The 22,002-nt window shown below is 43.4% G+C and overlaps 1 protein-coding gene across 1 annotated transcript in view; it reads left to right on the forward strand.

The window, feature by feature from the left end:
• Positions 1–21,732, forward strand: part of erfl3 (Ets2 repressor factor like 3) — a 57,985-nt gene extending 36,253 nt beyond the window's left edge. Inside the window, exons 3-6 of the mRNA XM_061717153.1 lie at positions 4,693–4,927; positions 15,119–15,234; positions 15,414–16,567; positions 17,616–21,732. Coding sequence (XP_061573137.1) covers positions 4,693–4,927; positions 15,119–15,234; positions 15,414–16,567; positions 17,616–18,290 — 2,180 coding nt within the window. The 3' untranslated portion in view covers positions 18,291–21,732. The remainder of the gene's footprint in view (positions 1–4,692; positions 4,928–15,118; positions 15,235–15,413; positions 16,568–17,615) is intronic.
• Positions 21,733–22,002: the final 270 nt, after the last annotated feature.

Raw genomic sequence — 22,002 nt, forward strand, 5'->3', positions numbered from 1 at the left:
TTGGTTGTACTCTTCTGTCTCTTTATCTTTCTCACATACATGCAACAACACAAACACATGCGCACCTTATGTAGGGGAGTTGCTCATCCTTGTGCAACAAACAGCATGGAACATTTATCATGTTTCTGTTAAGTTACATGAGACAAGTACACAACACCTGTGCTCTGTACTGTTTTTTATATATACTGTTGCTCATGACAAAGACTCATCAAGGCTCCATTTTATTTTTAGGGACGCTGATGCAGCTAAATTTGGTGGAAAACATTTTTCTTTCACATAAGTAGAATTTCTTTTCGACTTAAAATTAGCAAAGATTAAAAAAAATGTTATCTTGTACTTAATATTGAGAAAACCGATGTATGAGGAGCATTGCTTTGACACATTACACATAGTAAAACTGAATGTATACCACACACTGTAAAATGAATTAATAGGGAATAATTAGGGGGGAAATATATCAAAGCCTGATTTTATATTTAAATGTTTAATTAAATGACTGTTGCTGAGGAAACCTCCCCATTGACCTGTTTGCTAAAAAATATCAAAGTTCTAAAAGGTGATCTGTTTTATGTTTGATGTCGAGTTTCAAGGATTCAGAGATTAGCTGATGCTTCTGGTAGAAGTGAGCCCTGTCTTTGCATTGTTGTTAAACCCACTAAAAAACACCGTTGTTCCTTTTTACAAAGCAGATCAGTCTGGTTTAGGTTGTACAGCAGTTATTTTATACTTTTTTGTTTTTGATTATCACTAATATGGTATGACCAACGTTTCACTGTAATAAGGCATTAAAGATAGCAGGTAACTTTAGACAATTGTCGTTTTAGCACATAACTATCAATGCCAGTTAGTCGGGAAGCAACTTCTTGAATGTTTTGTAATCAGAGTTGTCACTTTTGCCGCCCTGATCATGTGTCATTTCAAGTAGAAAATGTCCTCCTGCCTCACAGTCAGATTACTGCTCCTCCAAGTATCTGTTCAGGATCAGTTTCATTCTGTGACCTGAAATGTTATCAGTGCATAGTGACCTCTGCCAAAGTCAAAAAAGATCATTAAGAAGAAATGTGCACAATCAAACGCATGCGCAGAAGGCCAACTCACTGCACAGTTTCCGGTATTGCAGCTTAAAAACTTTCTTTCCCACTTTATTTTAATATTCTTCTGCTGTTTGTTTCATGAGCTTTGCTCACGCATTATTAACAACTCCTTACTTTGCATGCATACAGTTACATACCCATACAGTCATCTAACGTTGGTCACTGAGCAGCTTCAGCGGAGCAGCTGTGTTGTTTGACAGCCACGTGTCGGGGTTGATGGTTAAGATCTAGTCAGCACTTATCATTTATTTATTTATTTCAGCCAGATGGAGATCGGACCAGTCACCTCAGTTCTACTTGTTCTGGCGTAGTGAAAGTTGTTTTCATTGTGCGAGGAAAAACAAAATGTGTTGTAACTTGCAGTCCAAGTGTACGGGAAGGTCAACATTGTTGTGTGTATTTACCGTTTCATCCTTCTGTTAAAAGTTGTGACCCGGATTGGGGTTGCATGATTAAGACAACCCTGTTGTCTGTTCTGTTGCCCTGTGGGTGTTCATGCAGTGTTTGATCATGTCACTGGAATTTATCTGAATGTTTGCAAGAGGAGGAGGGTGAGAAAAAAACAAAATTACATTGTCAATAACCAGTTAACTGCCTCTTACATATGTAGGTCTGGAAAGTCTGAGAAATTACAGACACTAATAACAAAGTTTGCCCTTTCCAGCAGTTTTTTACATATAGAAATGCTTGTTAAAAGAAGCATCTGTAGCTAAAGTGAAGTTGATGACTATACACTTTGCTGTGGACCTCCTACTGTCTGAATCATACATAGATCTGATAATTTGTTTTTCTGGAATTTGGAGATGGAAAATGTGTGGGCATCTCGTACATCGTCTGGAAAAAAAATTCTGAATATCACTCAATCACAATATGACTTCTGAGTAGGTGAGAGTGATTCATTGACCATGCCTTATAAAGACATCACTGTGGAAGAAAACCACCAACAAGTGGGGAGAAATAGCTGCTTAACACACAGGACACAGAGGAGAGAAACAGGAATGAAACTTTCCTTTCGGTTTATTTGAACTAAACACCGAAAACCTTCATGAACATGTTAAGTAGCTATTTAATATGCCTGGGTAGACGAGTGCAGAGGAGATCATCGGGGTTCTTCATTTCCTCTGTAGGCTGAAATGTCAACAAATTCCTAATATGATCATTTAGACCCATTTTGTCCAGCAGTTTCAAATTTAGCTTGTCTCATCTTATTTTTTTCTGCTGTCGTTTGTATTTCGTTCAGTTTCACACGAGTAACAGTGTCATTTTGTTTAATGTCCTGAGTAAAGTAAAAATAAAATTATGCTGAGAATAGAAACTACTACTACTTGTAAATAGATCTGTCAAAAAGGCGCTTGACAGGATGATATGCAAAGTTTTAGTTTTAGTTCCAGTTTAGAGCACTTGTAATATTCATGTTTTAAATATTGGAAATGAAATGAAACTATGAGAGATCCTTCTCTCTGTAATCCAGTATAACTTGTGTAGTGCTGTCATAGAAATATGAGAATCTGTTGTCGCACTTGTCTTTTTTCTGTATATGTAGTAGGGATGGGCATTTATCCCGATAACGATAAAAATGACGATAAAAAAAATACCAATTCAACTCCATCTTTTTAACTATAAATCTATTTCGCTCTCAGATCCACCATGTTTGTTACACAAAAACGTATCAACGGGAATTTTTCTTTCTTTCTTTCTTTCTTTCTTTCTTTCTTTCTTTCTTTCTTTCTTTCTTTCTTTCTTTCTTTCTTTCTTTCTTTCTTTCTTTCTTTCTTTCTTTCTTTCTTTCTTTCTTTCTTTCTTTCTTTCTTTCTTTCTTTCTTTCTTTCAGACTCATTTTCTTTCTTTCTTTCTTTCTTTCTTTCTTTCAGACTCATTTTCTTTCTTTCTTTCTTTCTTTCTTTCTTTCAGACTCATTTCCTTCCTTCCTTCCTTCTCCTTTTTCCTTCCTTCCTTCCTGCTCTCTCCTTCCTTCTTCCCTTCCTCTTTTCTCCCTTCCTTCTCCCCTTTCCTTCCCTCCTTCCTTCCTTCCTTCTTTCCTCCTGCTCTCTTCTTCCTTCTTCCCTTCCTCTTTTCGCCCTTCCTTCCTTCTTTCCTTGTTTCCTTCCTCCCTTCCTTCCTTCCTTCACATACGTTGTGCGTGGATTTAACGCAGAACCATAATTCAGGCTTTACACAAAAACATCATCAACGGGAATTTATCGTTTTTACCGCAAGATGACAAATTCTTATCGTGAGGAATTTTTTTGACGGTATATCGTGAACGGTAAAATATCACCCATTCCTAATATGTAGTTGCATTGTACTATATTTCATGACATATGGGTAGTTATATTTTTCCTGCTCATTCAGTGTATTAGGGATGCTTTCATAACTTATAAAAACAGTGTCACCAAGACTAGTGGGCATTAAATGACCTCCACAATGAAACGTAAGCATTTCTTTGCTGAGACAACCGTCACATTTATGCGTCTGTCAGATCTATTAGGCCGACTGGTGATTTAAGTGAAATCCAGGCAAACCTAGGTGAAATGCTGCTTTAGAATAATCTGTTTTTGCTCAGTCGTGTTGAATTTTATTCAGCACCCAGATGACAGAATGTTAGTGGGAGAATTGAACAAACATTTTTCAACACTCATTCTCAACGCGAGCACAGACTCTTTCAGACTGGTCTATTTGAGCACACGTACACTCAGTATTATACCCACGCCCACAGTCACATTCTGCATTTTCTAACTTAGCATTTTCTTAGAACGTGAGGGTGGAGAGGGATGGAGAGATTGACAGGAGAGATGACGGCCCGTGTTGTTTTCCTCTGGTGAAGGGAAAGAGTGACTCCATGAGAGAGGAAAGAGGGGGAAATGTTTTTCATGTACCCGACTGTTCCACGAAGCCCACTGACAATAACCTTCACTTGTAGTTTCAGGTTTCAGTGTGCGTGGGTTTCCTGTGAAGAGCTGCTGTGTTAAGGCGGTGAACTAATGTCATTACAGAAAAGCGGTTTGATGAAGAGCCTTCAATATTCATGATTAGAATTAACTGTCAGCAGAATTTGCCACATTACAATGATTCTAAAATAGTTTTTTGTTGCATTTCTTGATCAGTTCTGTTTTTGCTTTGTTTTTCTCTGGCCTTTGTCATGGCTTTTCACTTTCACATCATTCAGAAGTCGACGTTGCTTGAGAATAACCTTACAGTTGTGTCAAATACCGACTGTAGAGTAAAAATAATAAATACAGGTATGGGCCGTGTAAATTATGAATGAGGGCGCTCTATTCAGCAGTGCATGGGTGTATGTGATCCGTACTTGGCCAGACATGTGTAATCCTCGTCTGAGTTTTACAACAGTCACCTGAAATGGCCACAGCTGTTGAAACCTAATTATAATCATCTTTTCTTTTGCCCTCCATCAAAACTTTTCCAGAGTCTGAATTTCTCTACAGATGGAGGGTTGACTCATCTTGGTGTCGCATGTCCTCCAAGAACATTTCTTATTGTTGGAATAGAACTTGTGCTCGCTGTATCATCTTTCACTGCTCCTAGCAATGTTCAGATGACCCCGTCTAACCCTCAGCTCTTCTTCATCTGTCTCTCACAGGGTTTGCCTTTCCAGACTGGGCTTACAAGCCGGAGTCTAGCCCCGGCTCCAGGCAGATCCAGCTATGGCACTTCATCCTGGAGCTGCTCAGGAAAGAGGAGTATCACGACGTGATCGCCTGGCAGGGGGACTATGGCGAGTTTGTCATCAAGGATCCAGATGAAGTGGCCCGGCTCTGGGGGGCCCGGAAGTGTAAACCTCAGATGAACTATGATAAGCTCAGCAGGGCACTAAGGTAGGCTGAAACTTGCTGCACAAGAAAATTAAGCAAGTTCCTTTGAAGTGGACTTGGTGGTAATATATATGCACGTTGAACTGATCAATAGGATCAAATAGGTGGAAGTTTATAAGAAATGAACATCATCAATTGAAAATCAACCCTCTTGGAGCCCAAACACAATGAGTGAGCTAGTACTTTAAATGTTTGATGCATCAGGCCCCGTTTACACGGAGCAAAAACGGAGGCGTTTTCATGCGTTTTGGCCGTTCGTTTACACGAAAACGGAGGTCAAAGCCCCCAAAAACGATCATTTCTGAAAACTCCGGCCAAAGTGGAGATTTTCAAAAACTCCGTTTTCACGTTTGCGTCTAAACAGAGAAAACGGAGGAAAACGGAGATTTACGTCACATTATGCGACAGAAACGTCACCAGCAGCGTCATGAGTGCGACCTGTGTTTACAATTTGTTTGGCCACCGTCAATATTTTATTTTATTTTACCTGTTTTAAATTCTCTCAGACTCTCGTTCCGTCTTGGAAGTAAAGCCTGAATTATGGTCCCGCGTTAAATCGACGCAGAGCCTACGGCGTAGGGTACGCAGCGATGCGCGCCGTACGGTGTGCGTCGCCGCGTACCCTACGCCGTAGGCTCTGCGTTGGTGTAACGCGGAACCATAAATCAGCCTTAACTGGAAGTTACACGTGTCATTTGTTGATGTTTTTTCCAGGATTCTGATTGGCTGGCATGACGTTAACAGCGTTTTCATGCGAGTCCGTGTAAACGAGGATATTTTTGAAAACGGAGAGGGGAAAATATCTGTTTTTGTAAATACCCGGCTACGTGTAAACGTGGCCTCAGTCATTGTCCGACATTGCCTGGTTAACGATCTAGCAGGGATCCACAAGTGTTACAGTTTGTGTGATTGTAGTCCAACATCACCTGAGCAGACAGACAAAGTGAGTATCACTGAAGATTGATCAATAGCAACCGTTAGTCAATTTATGATATATCCTCTTTTGGGTGTGGCATAATCCCATAATAACATTGCAGGTGCGCTGTCTTACTGTTTGATTTTTTATTTTTTTAAACATGATCGCTGAGGCTTCTGCTTTTTCCATAGTTGCTATGGGAGGGTGAGTTAAAAGATATTAACTTGGCAAGTTTAGCTACTACACTGTACTATGCTCCAAGTAGGTGTACAATCATTTCTATGGATAAAATGTGAGCCAGGAGGTGTGAAGATGTAACTGGCCAAATGAACGATTGTACATCTACTTGGAGCATAGTAGAAGCTAAACTTGACCAGCAGCTGCGGTCATGACCCCAGCTGTAAGTCCACAAAATACTATTGTCATGGTAATACTTGCATGCTGGATATTCCTATAGAGGTTTTTTTTTCTCCCCCTCCCCACTCCATATTGTTTGTAGTATTATTCTGTGTTGTCCCCTTTGTCCTGCAGTGAATAATGCTTGATATTTCATATGCATAAACAGGGATACAGTAGCTGCTTTTCAAATGCAGCATCCAAAGAAATGCAATGTTGCATTAGTAAGCTTTTTGTCGATATTTAGGTTACATTTGATGGGGTTCAGCAGCCACACTTCAGAGAGCTGGCCGTGGCAGGAGACCACAGCTGGAGAGCAGAATGTAACGCGTTAGTCAGTTGTGATAATCTGATGTTACATAAATACTTAAAGAAGAACCATTTGTCCTGGAGCTTACCTCTTTATTAGTCTGTAGTCTGTATCTCGTACAGCTTTAGCATTGGTTTTCAGTACCCATCCCTAGATCCATGTTGCTGGATTGCCAATTTAAGAATCCTGATCGTGTCAACTTGTCTCCATATCAGATTTTAATAATACAGAAAGCAAGCGATGAAAGATGAGAGGGAAGGTGGCGAGTAGTCGCCACTTCATTAGGTTTACCAGATGTACCTGTTACGGTGGCTGGTGACTGTGTTTACCAGGGGAACTCTCCTCAGCTGATCTCAATTGTAAGCACATCATCTCATTTAGTGTGTCTTACGTTTCTACCTTGTTGTGTACTGACAAAGTGAGCTGAGATTAGACTAAGTACTTTTAAAAAAAGCCACATAGCCCAGCAAAGGATGGAAATGCATTTGATTGCTAATTTAGGCCTGGCACGGCTTACGTACACTCATTTACTGACGCGATTCAAATAACTTCTTTTGCAGATGGGATCCCTTGAGGAGGCCAAGCATTAAAATTACTTGTTTGCCCACATCTAATGACACAGTCATTCAGACATGCAATCTGGATTTAGAATACCTGAATTAGATAGAAGAAGAAAGTAGGGGAAGGGGGTTAGGCTTGTAATAAGGCATGTATTAAAAGCACGTCCATCCTTAGGAGCCTTGGCAGGTTCGGAGCTTAGGCTTCAGTAAGTGCTTATATATAGTAGGTCTTAGTGTGCTCTGATGGAGCAGCATTACAGGCTGATTATCAGTGAGTTTTCTGCACAGGACTTTCACCTCTTTCATACTTGTGTCCCCGTCCAACCTCTTCCAGACAGTTTATCTCTCTCTGTGTCAGGATTAGAAAGAGAGGGACAGTCAATGAAACAACACACACACACACACACACACACACCAACATCCATGTTATCACCTGATTTGACACAAGAGCTTCTGTCACCACTTCACTCCACGAGACACTTGAAGTGAATCCTCAAGTTACACATCATGTGGCGAGAGGTTTACTGGCATGAAAGACTCCTGAAGTTATACGAGAGGTGCACACATCACCCATGTGCATGGTAACTGTCCCCATATGGAGTAGGCTGTTGGAGAGCAGGCCACCTTGTTCTCCTCATATGGAGAAAACCTGGAGTCTTCTAATAATGGAGAGCGCAGCCTGCATGTGGCAATTAGGCCACAAACACATGCACGCATACTTGAAAAGGCATGCTTGTTTTGAAGTGTTCTTTTTATCACTTAGCCTTTGTAATTATTATTTTTACCCCAGTGTTCTTATTCTTTCCTGTCTGCCATGCACATGGTGGAAATTCCCTTAATCAGGCCCGCTGCATTGTGTGCGGACATGTGCGTATGTGCCGGCTTTCCGTTGAGGGGACGCAGCCTCGGCCCATGCGTCATCCTGGCCTCCCGTTCCCACGTCTGCTGTGAAATTCCCACTCCTGTTGAGAGGATTACGTTCATACTGTGTGGAGTGTGTGTTTTGTCGAGAAAAATGCATGCAATTTTTTGTTGTTGTTAGTTGGTAATCAAAATTCATTAGTTGTTCAATGTACTATCCTTGTTACACTTGTCTGTGTTTTACATATCCATAACGAGATCTTTTCTTTCATGTATTCTGCTTGGATATTTTTCAAAGCTTGAAACCAGCTGTTTGTTTTAAATGTTTCTGGTCAAGATAATGAATAAAATAATGGATGCAGCCACTTTGCTGCAGATTCATCATGAGAATCCCCTGGTAATTAGGAATGGGCGATATTTTACCGTTCATGATATACCGTCAAAAAAATTCCCCACGGTAAGAATTTGTCATCTCGCGATAAAAACGATAAATTCCCGTTGATGACGTTTTTGTGTAAAGCCGGATTTATGGTTCTGCGTAAAATTGACGTGCGTGAAAGAAGGAAGGAAAGGAAGGAAAGAAGGAATGAAGCAAATGAGCAAGAAAGAAAGAAAGAAAGAAAGAAAGAAAGAAAGAAAGAAAGAAAGAAAGAAAGAAAGAAAGAAAGAAAGAAAGAAAGAAAGAAAGAAAGAAAGAAAGAAAGAAAGAAAGAAAGAAAGAAAGAAAGAAAGAAAGAAAGAAAGAAAGAAAGAAAGAAAGAAAGAAAGAAAGAAAGAAAGAAAGAAAGAAAGAAAGAAAGAAAATCATAAATTCCCGTTGATCATGTGTTTGTGTAACAAACATGGCGGATCTGAGTCATTACAGTTTTGCAGTACAGGTGTTACTAATTTAATTGGTTTTTATTAATTCAATTTAATTGGTGTAGTTTAGTAGCATTTAGTATTCTTTTAGAGCAGTGTTTTGGGGGCTCCAAAGACTGAATGTGTTGATAGATTTATAGTTACAAAGGTGGAGTTGAATTGGTATTTTTTTTTATCGTTATCGGGATAAATGCCAGAAATTATCGTGATACATTTTTTAGTCCATACCGCCCATCCCTACTGGTAATATAAAGAAATGATACACAAATATAAAAAAATCAAAGTACACTCCCTCAATCTTAACTTAGTTCCGTGCACCACCGCCAGACTTGTGCCGATGAGCTTTAGGAGGCTGGTAGAAACCTGTTGCCAATCATGCATTGCAGATTGTTGGCCTAATGAGCGTAATCATCCTAAGAGGTCCCAGCTCCTTTGGACCTCCAAGCCTCCCCCAGTCATCAGCCAGCATCAGCTCTTACACGGCGGTCAGAGGTCAGGGTGACAGCCACGCACAGCTGGCAAAGATTAACAACACAGCACATGCACTCATTCACAATCACAAATGCACCATTGTACCGGCCCTTGCCCAGGCAAGCTTGCTTACACACATGCTTGCATTTGCTTCATTTCCAACGTTCATTTAATTGTATTGCGCCACCATGGCTACAAAAATGCCATCACAGATAAACACTTAAATAGAGCAGAAATTGTTTAATTGCCTGCCAAACATACTTGAGAGCTTGTATGTGATGTCGTCTATTTATAACTTTTGGTAATAAGTATAATGGTGTAAAGTCACCTTTTTTTTTCACCCTGATGACCACATCTGCAGAATATGTTGCAGGAAATGCTGCTGAATATCCACACTCTTACTCACCAAGCTGGCCCGGTCCATTTATAGGTCACAGGTTCTCCCTGTTTTTGTATATTGTGTAGAAACGGCTAGGGCCTACGAGAACTGCAGCGGGAGCACCCAGGGACAGTACCACTGTATGACTTAGTGTTCAACATATGCATATGTTTATTGTCTTTCCATTGTCTCCATGTGCAGCATGTATGTGTTCAGCTTGCATGAGTGCTGTGTGTATGCCTTTGTCCCTGAGTGAATGAGGCCTCTATTTTCAATGAGGGTGGAAAGCGCACAATCTGGGCACGCTCAAACACACACACACACACACACACACACACACACACACACACACACACACACACACACACACACACACACACACACACGCTACACACAGAGTTGAGGTCAGCTATGTACTTGTACCCACAGAGCACGTGACTGGCCTGATCGGAACCTGACCAGATCCTCCTCTTCATGCCGAAACAAACATAAATAAATTCTCCTCCATCAACACAACCAATCAATCAATCAAACTTTATTATAAAGCACTTTTCATACATAAATGTAGCGCAAAGTGCTTAATACAAGAACACACGCACACACAACCATTAACAGAGCATACGACACCCCCAACCAGGCACACGTGCCCACACAAACACATTTAATTTCCCTTTTGACTCAATAAACTTGTCAAAGCTGGGTTTTTGGGTTTTTTTCGTACACAAAGAGCTTTCACGTGTGCAACGTGTGCGCACAAGCACTGACTTGAGTGTGAGCAGCTGGTGTGTGTGCATATGTGTAGAGGTAGATGAGACAGGGTTGTGTGTAACAGCCAATGCTGACGACAGAGGCAGAAAATAAACATGGGACGCATGGGGAGTATTGTAATCCCAACTTCCTGTCACAGTCAGCCCCTATTTACAGCTCAACAATGGGCAAGGCGCAGCCTGCGCACGCAAACAGGCTGGCACAATTCATTTTTAGTGCTGACATTTGTGTTTGTGTGTGTGGAATGATATTGAAAAAGATTAGTGAGCTTATACAGCTAACATATTAAACTTTCATACAAAGAGCTGTGAGGAATAATTTTTTATATAAACTGTACATAAATTAATTTTTGTCCCAAACATATCAGTTTATCTTTCATCTTTATTTCTGTTGGTAATCAAAATTCAGTACATGATTAGTTGTGATCGGCACTGATTTGCCTTTATCAAAATATATCTCCTTCATCAATTCTTGATCATGATCTTCTGATATATCCTGCCTTTTTTAAGAGTAAAACTACATTTTTGTAGTGGGAGCTATTGGATCTACCGCTTGTGGGGACATCACACTGCCAAAAAAGTATTTGGTGTAGTATGACAACACTGGAAAAAAATAAGGCCCCGTTTACACGGAGCAAAAACTGAGGCGTTTTCATGCGTTTTGGCCGTTCGTTTACACGAAAACGCAGGTCAAAGCCCCCAAAAACGATCATTTCTGAAAACTCCAGCCAAAGTGGAGATTTTCAAAAACTCTGTTTTCACGTTTGCGTCTAAACGGAGGAAAACGGAGATTTAAGCTTCAGAACGTCACATTATGCACCAGAAACTCTAAATATTCTAAAGTCACACTTAAAAGTAACTCCACTTTTCTGTCACTCCAAACGAAAGACTCTTCCGTCTTGGAAGTAAAGCCTGAATTATAGTCCTGCGTTAAATCGACGCAGAGCTTACGGCGTAGGGTACGCGGCGATGCGCGCCGTACGGTGTGCGTCGCCGCGTACCTTACGCCGTAGGCTCTGCGTTGGTGTAACACGGAACCATAAATCAGCCTTGACTGGAAGTTACACGTGTCATTTGTTGATGTTTTTCCAGGATTCTGATTGGCTGGCATGACGTTAACAGCGTTTTCATGCGGGTCCGTGTAGACGAGGATATTTTTGAAAACGTAGAGGGGAAAATATCAGTTTTTGTAAATACCCGGCTACGTGTAAACGTGGCCTAAGTCTGAGATTAGTTATAATGCAGCTTCGATTATCCTAACGATCAGTATTGCAATGTCCTTTAAGCAATTTTCCTGAGAACTGAGCCATTATTAAAACTGATATCATAGTTATTATAACTGACAGAGGTGTGAGAGCACGTTTTTAGAGCGAACAGTTCAAAAAGTAGTAGTTCTGTGGGATCACACATGCACCCATGTTTTTAAGTGTATCGGAAAGAGGCTGTGTGTGTGTGTGTGTGTGTGTGTGTGTGTGTGTGTGTGTGTGTGTGTGTGTGTGTGTGTGTGTGTGTGTGTGTGTGTGTGTGTGTGTGTGTGTGTGTGTGTGTGTGTGTGTGTGTGTGTGTGTGTGTGTGTGTGTGTGTGTGTGTGTGTGGTAAGCAGCTAAACACAGGCACTCAAAGAATCTCTTTCTTCTCTTTTGAAGTGAGTTCAAATGCTCTTCAAAGACTGTCTGCCCGTATGACGGCGTGGGGAGGGGGAGTGGGGTGGCATGGAGAAAGAATTGGTGACCATGTGCTCCAAACGCAGCGTCAGATGCTGCAAGTTTCCCCACTTTACTTGGGCTGTTTATATCGCCATTGAATTCCTGAGGCAATTCAGTTCTGCTTTATTAGAGGCCAGTTCCATTTCATTTCCAGTTTAGTTTAGTTTAACATGGCACTTGTGATTAGTTTTTATGTGATGTTATGGGCTGGAAGTTTGGTTTTAACCTGCTTTGAAGAAATGTCTGTCGAGTAGAGCTTTGTGTTAGCTTCTTATCACTCACCATTATGTCCCCTATGTAGCATAGATTGGAGAGCGCTACAGGTTGCTCATCAACAGCATTTGTTTTTGCATCTGTGAGCAACAGTGAGTAGGGATGGGCGGTATGGACTAAAAAATGTATCACGATAATTTCTGGCATTTATCCCGATAACGATAAAAATGACGATAAAAAAATACCAATTCAACTCCACCTTTGTAACTATAAATCTATCTCGCTCTCAGATCCGGCATGTTTGTCACACAAAAACGTCATCAACAGGAATTTATCCTTTTTTCTTTCTTTCTTTTGTTCTTTCGTTCTTTCTTTCTTTCTTTCTTTCTTTCTTTCTTTCTTTCTTTCTTTCTAGCTAATTTCTTTCTTTCTTTCTGGCTCCTTTCTTTCTTTCTTTCTTTCTTTCTAGCTCATTTCTTTCTTTCTTTCTTTCTTTCTAGCTCATTTCTTTCTTTCTTTCTTTCTGGCTCATTTCTTTCTTTCTTTCTTTCTGGCTCCTTTCTTTCTTTCTTTCTGGCTCCTTTCTTTCTTTCTTTCTTTCTTTCTGGCTCATTCCTTCCTTCCTTCCTTCCTTCCTTCCTTCCTTCCTTCCTTCCTTCCTTCCTTCACGTACGTAACACAGAACCATAAATTCGACTTTACACAAAAACGTCATCAACGGGAATTTATCGTTTTTACCGTGAGATGACAAATTCTTACCGTGGGGAATTTTTTTGACGGTATATCGGTAAAATATCGCCCATTCCTAACAGTGAGGGAAAATTTGTGCAATTTCAACATCAAGTTTAGGTTTTACAACATGACAGTGAGTTAATTTGTTTGTGCGTAATTTTGTTTCCTTGCCTTTGAATCTGTCCTAATATTGGACCCTGGCGTGGGCTGTAGCCCAGCTCGCTGACTTTTCTATCATCAGCTAATTCGATCACACTCCTGTTGTGGTTTTAATTCTGCTTGGCTTCCTGCCTGTCTCTTCCCCCTCCCCTCACCCCCAACCGCCTCTCTCCCCTCCTTCCCGGCCCTTGTGAGTGTCTCCCCTTGAGCAGAAATTACATGCTGCTTTGTGCCTGGCGTAAACAATGTTTTCAACAGTGCAGGCCTGTCCTGTCTCTCGCTGTCTGTCCCTCACTCTCACATTTGCCTCGGGGGATGAGGAGAGAGTGCAGGGAGAGAGTTGGGATGAAAAGGGGAAGGCTGGTTAATGAGAAAGTGGGAGACGGGGTATCGGTGTGGGATAAGGGCAGAAGGGGGTGATGAGGAGAACAAGTGAAAAAGAGCAACAGCCTGTTCCCAACAAGTCCATGTAATAAGCATAATAAGAGGGGGTGAATGGCGACACCTCCCCACCAACAAACGGAGACTCGCGCGCACACACACTCGCTGCCTCCTAGATAACTGCCATTCAGTGTAATGATAGTCAATGGGCTCTGATTAGCTTAACAATGCCTACATACCTTGAAGCTCCTATCTTTGCCAGCACTCATCACTTAACTTGTGCCAGCAGACACATGCTGGAGGGTGGGGGAGCAAAGTCTAGTTCTATAAAAGCAAGCAGATATGCAAACATGATAGAAAAAGTACAGTCTATTTGATCCCAGGCCTCGGGTGGTAGTGAATAGATCAGGGGTGTGTTTTTTGGCAAACGTGGCACACAAGCTTGTTCTTTCCCTGATGGACATGCTCACTTTTTGTTCCTCTGCCGCTCTTTCTCCCCTTTCCTTCACTCGATCTCTCTGTTTGTGTGTGTGTCGGTTGGCAGCCAGGGATCTAGAGGTTACGTAAAGTGGATGTGGATCTGGGTAAGAAAGCAGAGAGATGTTACATAAAGAGCTGTAGCTGGACAAAGGTTAATAAAAATGGAACCTTGTATTGTAGGCAGGAACCATGGGAGAGAGGAAGCTAGAAAAAAGTGAGAATGGCCATTACATAAACAGATAAAGATGGGATGAATTATTAGTGGCTTTACTTTGCTGTTACATAAGAGATACATCCATCTCGTAAAATGAAGGACAGAATGTACCGTTGAGTCTGTGATGGCAGACTGACATCTGAACTTATCAAATAATTCTTTTACACAGATATCCCCCATTCACACTCACTCTCTAAACTACTCAGACACGTTTGTATCCTCACGATACACGCAGACTTAAAATAGCCCCAAACCCTTTGGCCCCAGTGCTACCGCCGCTTACTCTGGTCTCTGATCTTTTTAATTATTTGCTCAGCCAGACACACAGCATCACTGCGCTGCTCCACAGCTCAGTCCATCCTCCGTTTTCATGGGTCTCTCTCTTCTCTCACCTCCTTTCTCCCCCGCGTTTCCTCCTCCCCGCTCGCCGTTCTGGGTCCGCTTTGTGCAAATGTCATACAACACTCTGCAATATCTGTCGTGTTCATAGTGGGGGGAGTGGGGGGGCATGAAAGACTTGCGCTTATTAAAGTGTGTGCCTCTGTGTGCACATCTGTCACAGTCTCAATGGCTTCTGTGAAATGATTATTTAGCATGAAGCCCATCTTCTAAATGAAACGCCGGGTTGTGCAGAGGTCTTCGTTTATGTGTGTAGGTTTAGAGGAAAAATGTGGCATAAGATATTTGAGTGCATCATTCAACACTGTTTGCATTTGTCGTTTGTGTTTAAAACAAACCAAATCCCTCATTGAATCATTATTCCTTGTCTGTTTTATGATATTTTCCAGATACTACTACAACAAGAGAATCCTGCATAAGACCAAAGGAAAGAGGTTCACTTATAAGTTTAACTTCAACAAACTGGTGTTGGTTAACTACCCCTTCATTGACATGGGCTCGACTGGTAAGCCTCAACAGAGTAGTGATGTGTGTACTTTACTCTGCATGCTTAAATATCTCATAATCCTGCAAAATGACTGCAAGATTACACAGGATTAAACAAGAGAACGTTGTGTATTATTTCTGAGAACTCTCCACATTTTCTCTCTTTCTTTTCCTGCTTTCTCAAATTGATTTCTTTAGGAAGCAGCGTTCCTCAGAGCGCCCCTCCTGTCCCGACCGGTGCAGGCACCCATTTCCGCTTCCCTCCTTCAACCCCCTCAGAAGTCCTCTCCCCCAACGAGGACCTGCGGAGCCCCGGAGGCATGTTCAGCTCGGTGGCCCGGCGAATGGGCCGCGGCTCCGTTAGCGACTGCAGCGACGGCACCTCGGTCAACTCAGAGATCGAGGAGGGGAACGCGGGAGCGGGAGAGGAGAGGGGGGAGAGGGGCGTGAGCGGCGGCGGAGGAGGAGGACCTGGTGGCGGAGGAGGCTACCGGAGTATCATCCATCCCCGTCTGTCTCACGAGACTCTCTTCCGCATGTACGGAGGGCCGGGGAACCCCGGGGGCCACCCAGGATCCCGGGGCCCCGGAGGACACCGCATCCACCAGGAGCCCCTGTCCCCGTTTCCCGTGTCCCCTCTGCCGGGGCCGGGCGGAGCCGGCCTCTTAGCCCCTCCTCTGTCCCCGGCACTCTCCATGACCCCGACATCCCACCTCCCTTACACTCCCTCACCCACCTTGTCACCCATGTTGGGCTCCCACTTCTCCTTCAACCCAGAAGACATGAAGCGCTACCTGCAGGCCCACACCCAGTCGGTGTACAACTACGGCCTCAGCCCCAGAGCCTTCCTCCAGTACCCCAACATCGTCATTCCTCAGCCCCACCGGCCCGCCGCAGACAAGGCCGGTCTGACTGAGAGAGGAGCCGCCGAGAGAGCAGAACGAGCAGCTACAGCCGGAGGAGAGAGGGGAGGAGAGCGCCACCACCATCCCAGTCTGGGGCACTCTGCCCACCACCTCCCACACCCTCCTCACTCTGCCCACCCTCACACTCATTCCCATCCCATCCACCACCCACTACACCTGGGGGAGGAGCCCCCACACATGTCCCCCTTCAAGTTCAAGCTGCAGCCCCCACCGCTGGGACGGAAGCAGAGAGACGGACAGAGCCAGAGTAAAGCCAGGCAGAGCTCACTGTCCTCAGGCTCTGGATCCGGGTCCATGTCCTCCACCTCTGGCCTGGGCTCCTCGCTGTCGTTTGGCAGCGACCTGAGCTCAGCCAGCGGGTCAGGCGTCATCTCTGCCTCCTCCTCAACGCAGTCCCTAAACAGCGCAGGACTCCCCAAGATAAAGGTATGCAGACCCACGTGTCCCCATGTGACTATTAGGGGTGTAACGATACACTAATCTCACGATACAATACACGATATTGAGGTCACGATAACGATAAGATATTATAGCAGTATTTTTTTAACAACCTTGAATGAGGAAAAAATTGTCTTTATTAGAAAGACACAAAATACAAAACAATACTGTACTTTTGCCCTATTGTTACAGTTTGTAATGCTTTATAACTGTTTAAGTTTTAAAGAGAAAGCCAGGCCAACCATTTTCCACAAACTGAACTAAAAGTAAATGTCAGGTTTGCATTATGCATCTTCAGTTTCATACAAGTACAAATATTTTGCCACAAACTGAATAGTTTCTCTCGTTTATGATTTGACTTTTTTCTTTTCCATAAATTTAACAACTAAAATTAAATAAATAATAAAAAGTAAATAATTACATACAATTTTACATCATAAAAAAAGATTGATTCATGCTCACCTTATAAGTGTAAGAGGATTTATTTTTGTTAAGAAGGTTATTTTGGTAATTCAGGGTTCATTATTTTATAAATATATTCTTTATATTCTGATGTAAATCAGGGACTATAATTACACTAGTCAATTTATCTGTAGTTGTTAATATGTTTTAGATTGGGCGGAGTGATACGCCACAGTACGGCACTAGGTGCTGTGTTGATGTTCTAAAATCCTACGCTGTTGAGCGGACATTAAAGTACACTCGAACTCACGCAGAAGTTGTCCCCTTGTTTATCCTACTCACGACCAGAAAAAGGTTTAATTTAATAAGGTAAGGCTTAACTCTACACCAGCCTTACATGAGTAAAGGTTCAGAGCTCAAAACGGGACCACAAAATGGTACTAGTTTCTTCTGAGCGGTCGTCACGCGTGGTCGGATGCGCGTTTGTCGGATGCGCGTGTTTGTATCGCGAAATTTCGTGGCACGATATATTGTTACACCCCTAGTGACTATGGACACACATTAACTTAAAATACACCTTTTTCCTTCTTGGGTTCATTTGTAATTGTTCTTGTGTTTTTACCCCACATCCCAGGTGGAGCCCATATCTGATATCGAGTCAGAAGAAGAGGTGGAGGTGACGGACATCAGCGACGAAGACCCAGATGAAAGAGACGAAGAGTTTGGGCTCTTCTCTCGCCACTCCACGGTGTCCGACCACCGCCACCACAACAACCACCTGGCTAACGGGACCGCCGCCGCCCAGCATCACGCCCACGACGAGGATCTGGACGAGGACGTCTTCAAAGCCCCCGCTCCTCCTCCTCCTTTCCTGATGCCGTTCTTTACCTCACAGCACACACACTCCACTGCACATCGGGGGGTGCCCACCCTCAAGAGTGAACCCACGGAGCCCGGGGAGAGCCACACCCCTCCAGCTCACACGGCCTCGGTAGGAGCTCCGCAGACCAAGTGCATCCCCCTCAAGCTGCGCTTCAAGAGGCGCTGGAGCGAAGACCAGCGCATGGAAGCCTCACAGGAGGAGTCGGACGACAAGAAGGTGAGACCAGAAGAGGCGAGGGAACGCGAGGGGCAAAGCAACGGATGTATGGAGGTAGAGGAGGATGGGACGGGTAGCGGAGAAGGGGACAGTCCTCCCCAGTTAGCGTACGAGGGGTCTCTAGCAACGCCGCTGGCCTCACACCAGAGGGCGAGCACTGAGCTGCATCGTGCCACGGCACAACTGTCTCTAGAGAATAAAGACTGCTGATGAACGCCTCAGCCCTAACACTACTCCTCCAGCAGTACAGGAAGTGGTACAGGAGTATGTAAATGATTCCCCTGTAATCCCTCTCACACACCCACAAAACTCGATTCCTGGAACCTCCAGTGACCCGAGAGTCTATCAAACACACTCGTAAAAACCGACACCTCAATGACAGCTGAGTCCTGTCACGTCAGACCCGCCGTCAATCTCGGATCAGGGCTCCTCCAGGAGACATCACGAGAGAAGAGGGGGACGAGATCGGCTACACTGACTGTAAAATCCTCCTCCCACCTGGCCAGTGAAACTCTGGATTCCCCGCTCCAGTAGCACAGCTCCCATCATCAGGATAAGCAGCCAATCACCATTTTCCTCAGGGGACACACTCCCTTTCAGCCCAGTAGCACATCTAGGAGGATTGTGTGCAGGCCCGTGCTACTTTTCCTACTGGACGACGGGACTTTTAAGTGCCTGTATCCAAACCTGAGAGCCCTGGAGAGCCGTGGATGGATGTGTGCACAGGGAGGACGGTGTGTGAGGGAGGACGCAGGAGGGCTACTCTTAGAAATGATAACGTTGTGAAAAAATATTGGGATTAAGAAAGAAAAAGTAGTGTCTAAGACTGATGAGTGGGACTGTTGGGTGTTGTTGGACTGACTCTTAAACCTGGCCCACTCCACTCAGGGAAGCCTATTGCTGTATGTTTATTGGATCCATGCACACGGACACACACACACACACACACACACACACGGACACACACACACACACACACACACACACACACACACACATGAGCAAAAAGAAAGAAAAATCCCAGCCAGCAGTGAAAGGGACTTGGGGGACTATGGACACTAAATGGTGTTCTCTGCAACGCAAACCCACACACACACACACACACACACACACACACACAGACTTTGACTCTCTGGTATACTGCCCGCTCAGAGCTTTTTGTCTTTTATAACCCTCATTCTTTCTTTCCCTTTTCCCGCCCCTTCTCTCTCTTGTGGACCACCTGTGGAACTATCATGACTCTACTCGAAGAAATAATTTCATCTCCAGGGAGATGTGAGGAGAGGAAATGAGAAGGATGAAGAAGGGCTGCTCTTTTGAACCACAAGGGGAAGGCTGCAGGGGAGGATGTGTGTGTGTAGGGTTTCAGCAACTGTTTACTACCCCCCCCCCCTCCCCTTTTTAAACCTCAACTAACATGGCTTGTACACTGAAAGTACTTTCCCTCAAGTCTCAGCAGCACAAAATCCCAGTTCACCAGCTAAAGCTTGTCTAACAGTTATAGATATTGTGGAACTAAACCAGCAAAGACACACACACACATGCATAGCACTGCCTTCAGCTTATAAACACACTCCCTCCCCCTCCGACTGGATCTCCTACTCTCTTTGTAGTCGCGTGGTCTCAGACCTCTCACACAAACACACACACACACACTGCCGCTGACCGCCTTCATTTTAAAGCCTGTACAATAGTACAAACTGAGCTCTAACAACAAACATGCAGACGTATATATATATATATATATATATACTAAATGAAATAGCATTTTAATGACAGGATCGATTCAGGTTTTTCTGTTGTGGTAAGTGGATTGTTTCTAGCGTTGAGACATGCCATGCTACTCGCTGCACAATATGGTGTCATGGGTGGGCGGGCAGAATGAGAAGGCGTGGGGGCTTTCTGGTATGTTTGTTTCATAAATAAACAAGAAAAAAAAAAAAAGGAACAACTCAGTTCAGTCCACCAGACCAGCGAGACAGAATATAAGTACTCCAACGTGCTCCCAACGATCCACATGCACGCTCCACGCTGGTGTTCAGTGGTCGCCCGCCCTTCCAGCACGCGGCACTCAACTCTTTCCTGTCTGCAGCCTCACACAGCTCAGCAGGGTTCTCACCGGTCCGAGCCGGCCTGGCTCCGGTCCACCTCTCCCGGCCGTGAGTGGGAGTGGACGGGTGCACTCGGAGTGAGCTCATGGGTTATTAGTGAAGTAATAATCCTGTGTTTTTCCCATAGGCCAGTTAGCGTAATACTCCAAAGTTCAACCCGGCTGGATTAGAGAGCAGGGGAAAATCATTACTGGGGGATATATACCCGGAAAACATTTGAGACGCTGTCCCAAAATGCTCCTCTTATCACACACAAACGAGCGAGCGAGCCCCGGCCATCAAGGCCTTTGATTGGTAACTGAGCCATTCCCCGCCTGGCCAGCAACAGCACACTCTACGGCTGTGCACCCTGGGATTGATGGCCTGCAGGCTGTCTGTGCAGCTGAGCTGATTGAATTTCTTCATCGGACCCCCATGGTCTGGACTGGAGCATGTCACAACATGCAAACACACACACACACACACACACACACACACACACACACACACAGTCACCAGCTTCCATGTCTGTAAGTGGACTGACAGCTGCCTTACTACTACTACTACTTTTCATATCTCAGAAACAGATAAGACATCAGTCTTAGTTTCTCTGCACTCCCGCTCTTGTTGCTGCTGAACTTTTCCACGCTGTGTCAGATTTTGTCTGACTTCCTGCTAACTGCTGTGTGATCTGACTCATCATATCGCAAGGATTCATTTGAGTGAACGAGACAACAGACACTCATCCTGTTGCAGGCTTTTAACAGTCAAAAGAACATACACAAACAGCACAGAAGATTACATTTCTCGATCAAAAGAATAAAGTTTTATTGGTTTATTTTTATTATCTCAACATTGCTTTTGATAATTGCTGTTTTTATGGTTCTCATTTTGGTTATTGACCTCTCCACTTGGCATTATTATTATTATTATTATTATTATCACATGACTCTGTTTGCTGTTGCTTTTTTTTTTATGTTGTGCACATCACCTTGGAAGATGTGGGACACCTCCAATCTCCATTCCCTGGTTTACACCTTCTAGCCCCAGAGTCAGAAACTCATCTTTTAGTTTTTATAAATGTAATATAACTGAAATGTGTAAGATTAATTTTGATGCTGACAGAGAAATAACACCTGGGACTGAGCAGGAAAGGCAGCGGCGAAGGATTTTATTTAGACGCACGAGGGGGTGGTTTTAATCTTTTTGTCTTGTATTGTAATCTTTATTTTATAATGTTACTTTTTTTTTCTCTCTCACTCTTGTATATTTTTCCTTAGTTTTTTTTCTTTCTTTTTGGGAGGGGATGTATCATTTTAAAAGAAAGATGTGTTGTTTTACTGTGTAAAGATCTATCTTCTCCCTCTTACAGTTTGTTGTTTCACCTCTTCTCCACGAGTCGTTACATAACACTCGAATGGAGAGAGGAGAGTTAATACCATGATGTAACATTGAATTTCTCCACTTCTTTCGTGTTTTTATTTTCAAACTTGTAATTAAGATGTAATCAGGTTAATTAAAACCAGTTAAAACCCAATATGAATAAGTCTTTGTTTGTGTTTGTTTTATTTTTCGTGCATTAATATTCATAAGTGGCACTTTTTTCAGACACTTGACTTTTGCTAGCGACGTTGATTGGTGTCTCTTTGACCTGTTCAGGGTTCAACTTTGAACCTGGGCTACGCTGTATCCTGGAGTTGTTCCAGGTGAGGGAAAGCAGGCACAACCTAAGGGGCTATGGCATTTTTGAGCAGAAATGGCCAAGAACAAAAAAAATGTCAAGGTGTATCAGTGTCGAAGGGGTGAAACTATGGAACCGCCTGGATGAGGAA

Source organism: Cololabis saira, chromosome 3 (assembly GCF_033807715.1).
Source record: "Cololabis saira isolate AMF1-May2022 chromosome 3, fColSai1.1, whole genome shotgun sequence".
In the NCBI taxonomy this organism is placed as follows: domain Eukaryota; kingdom Metazoa; phylum Chordata; class Actinopteri; order Beloniformes; family Belonidae; genus Cololabis; species Cololabis saira.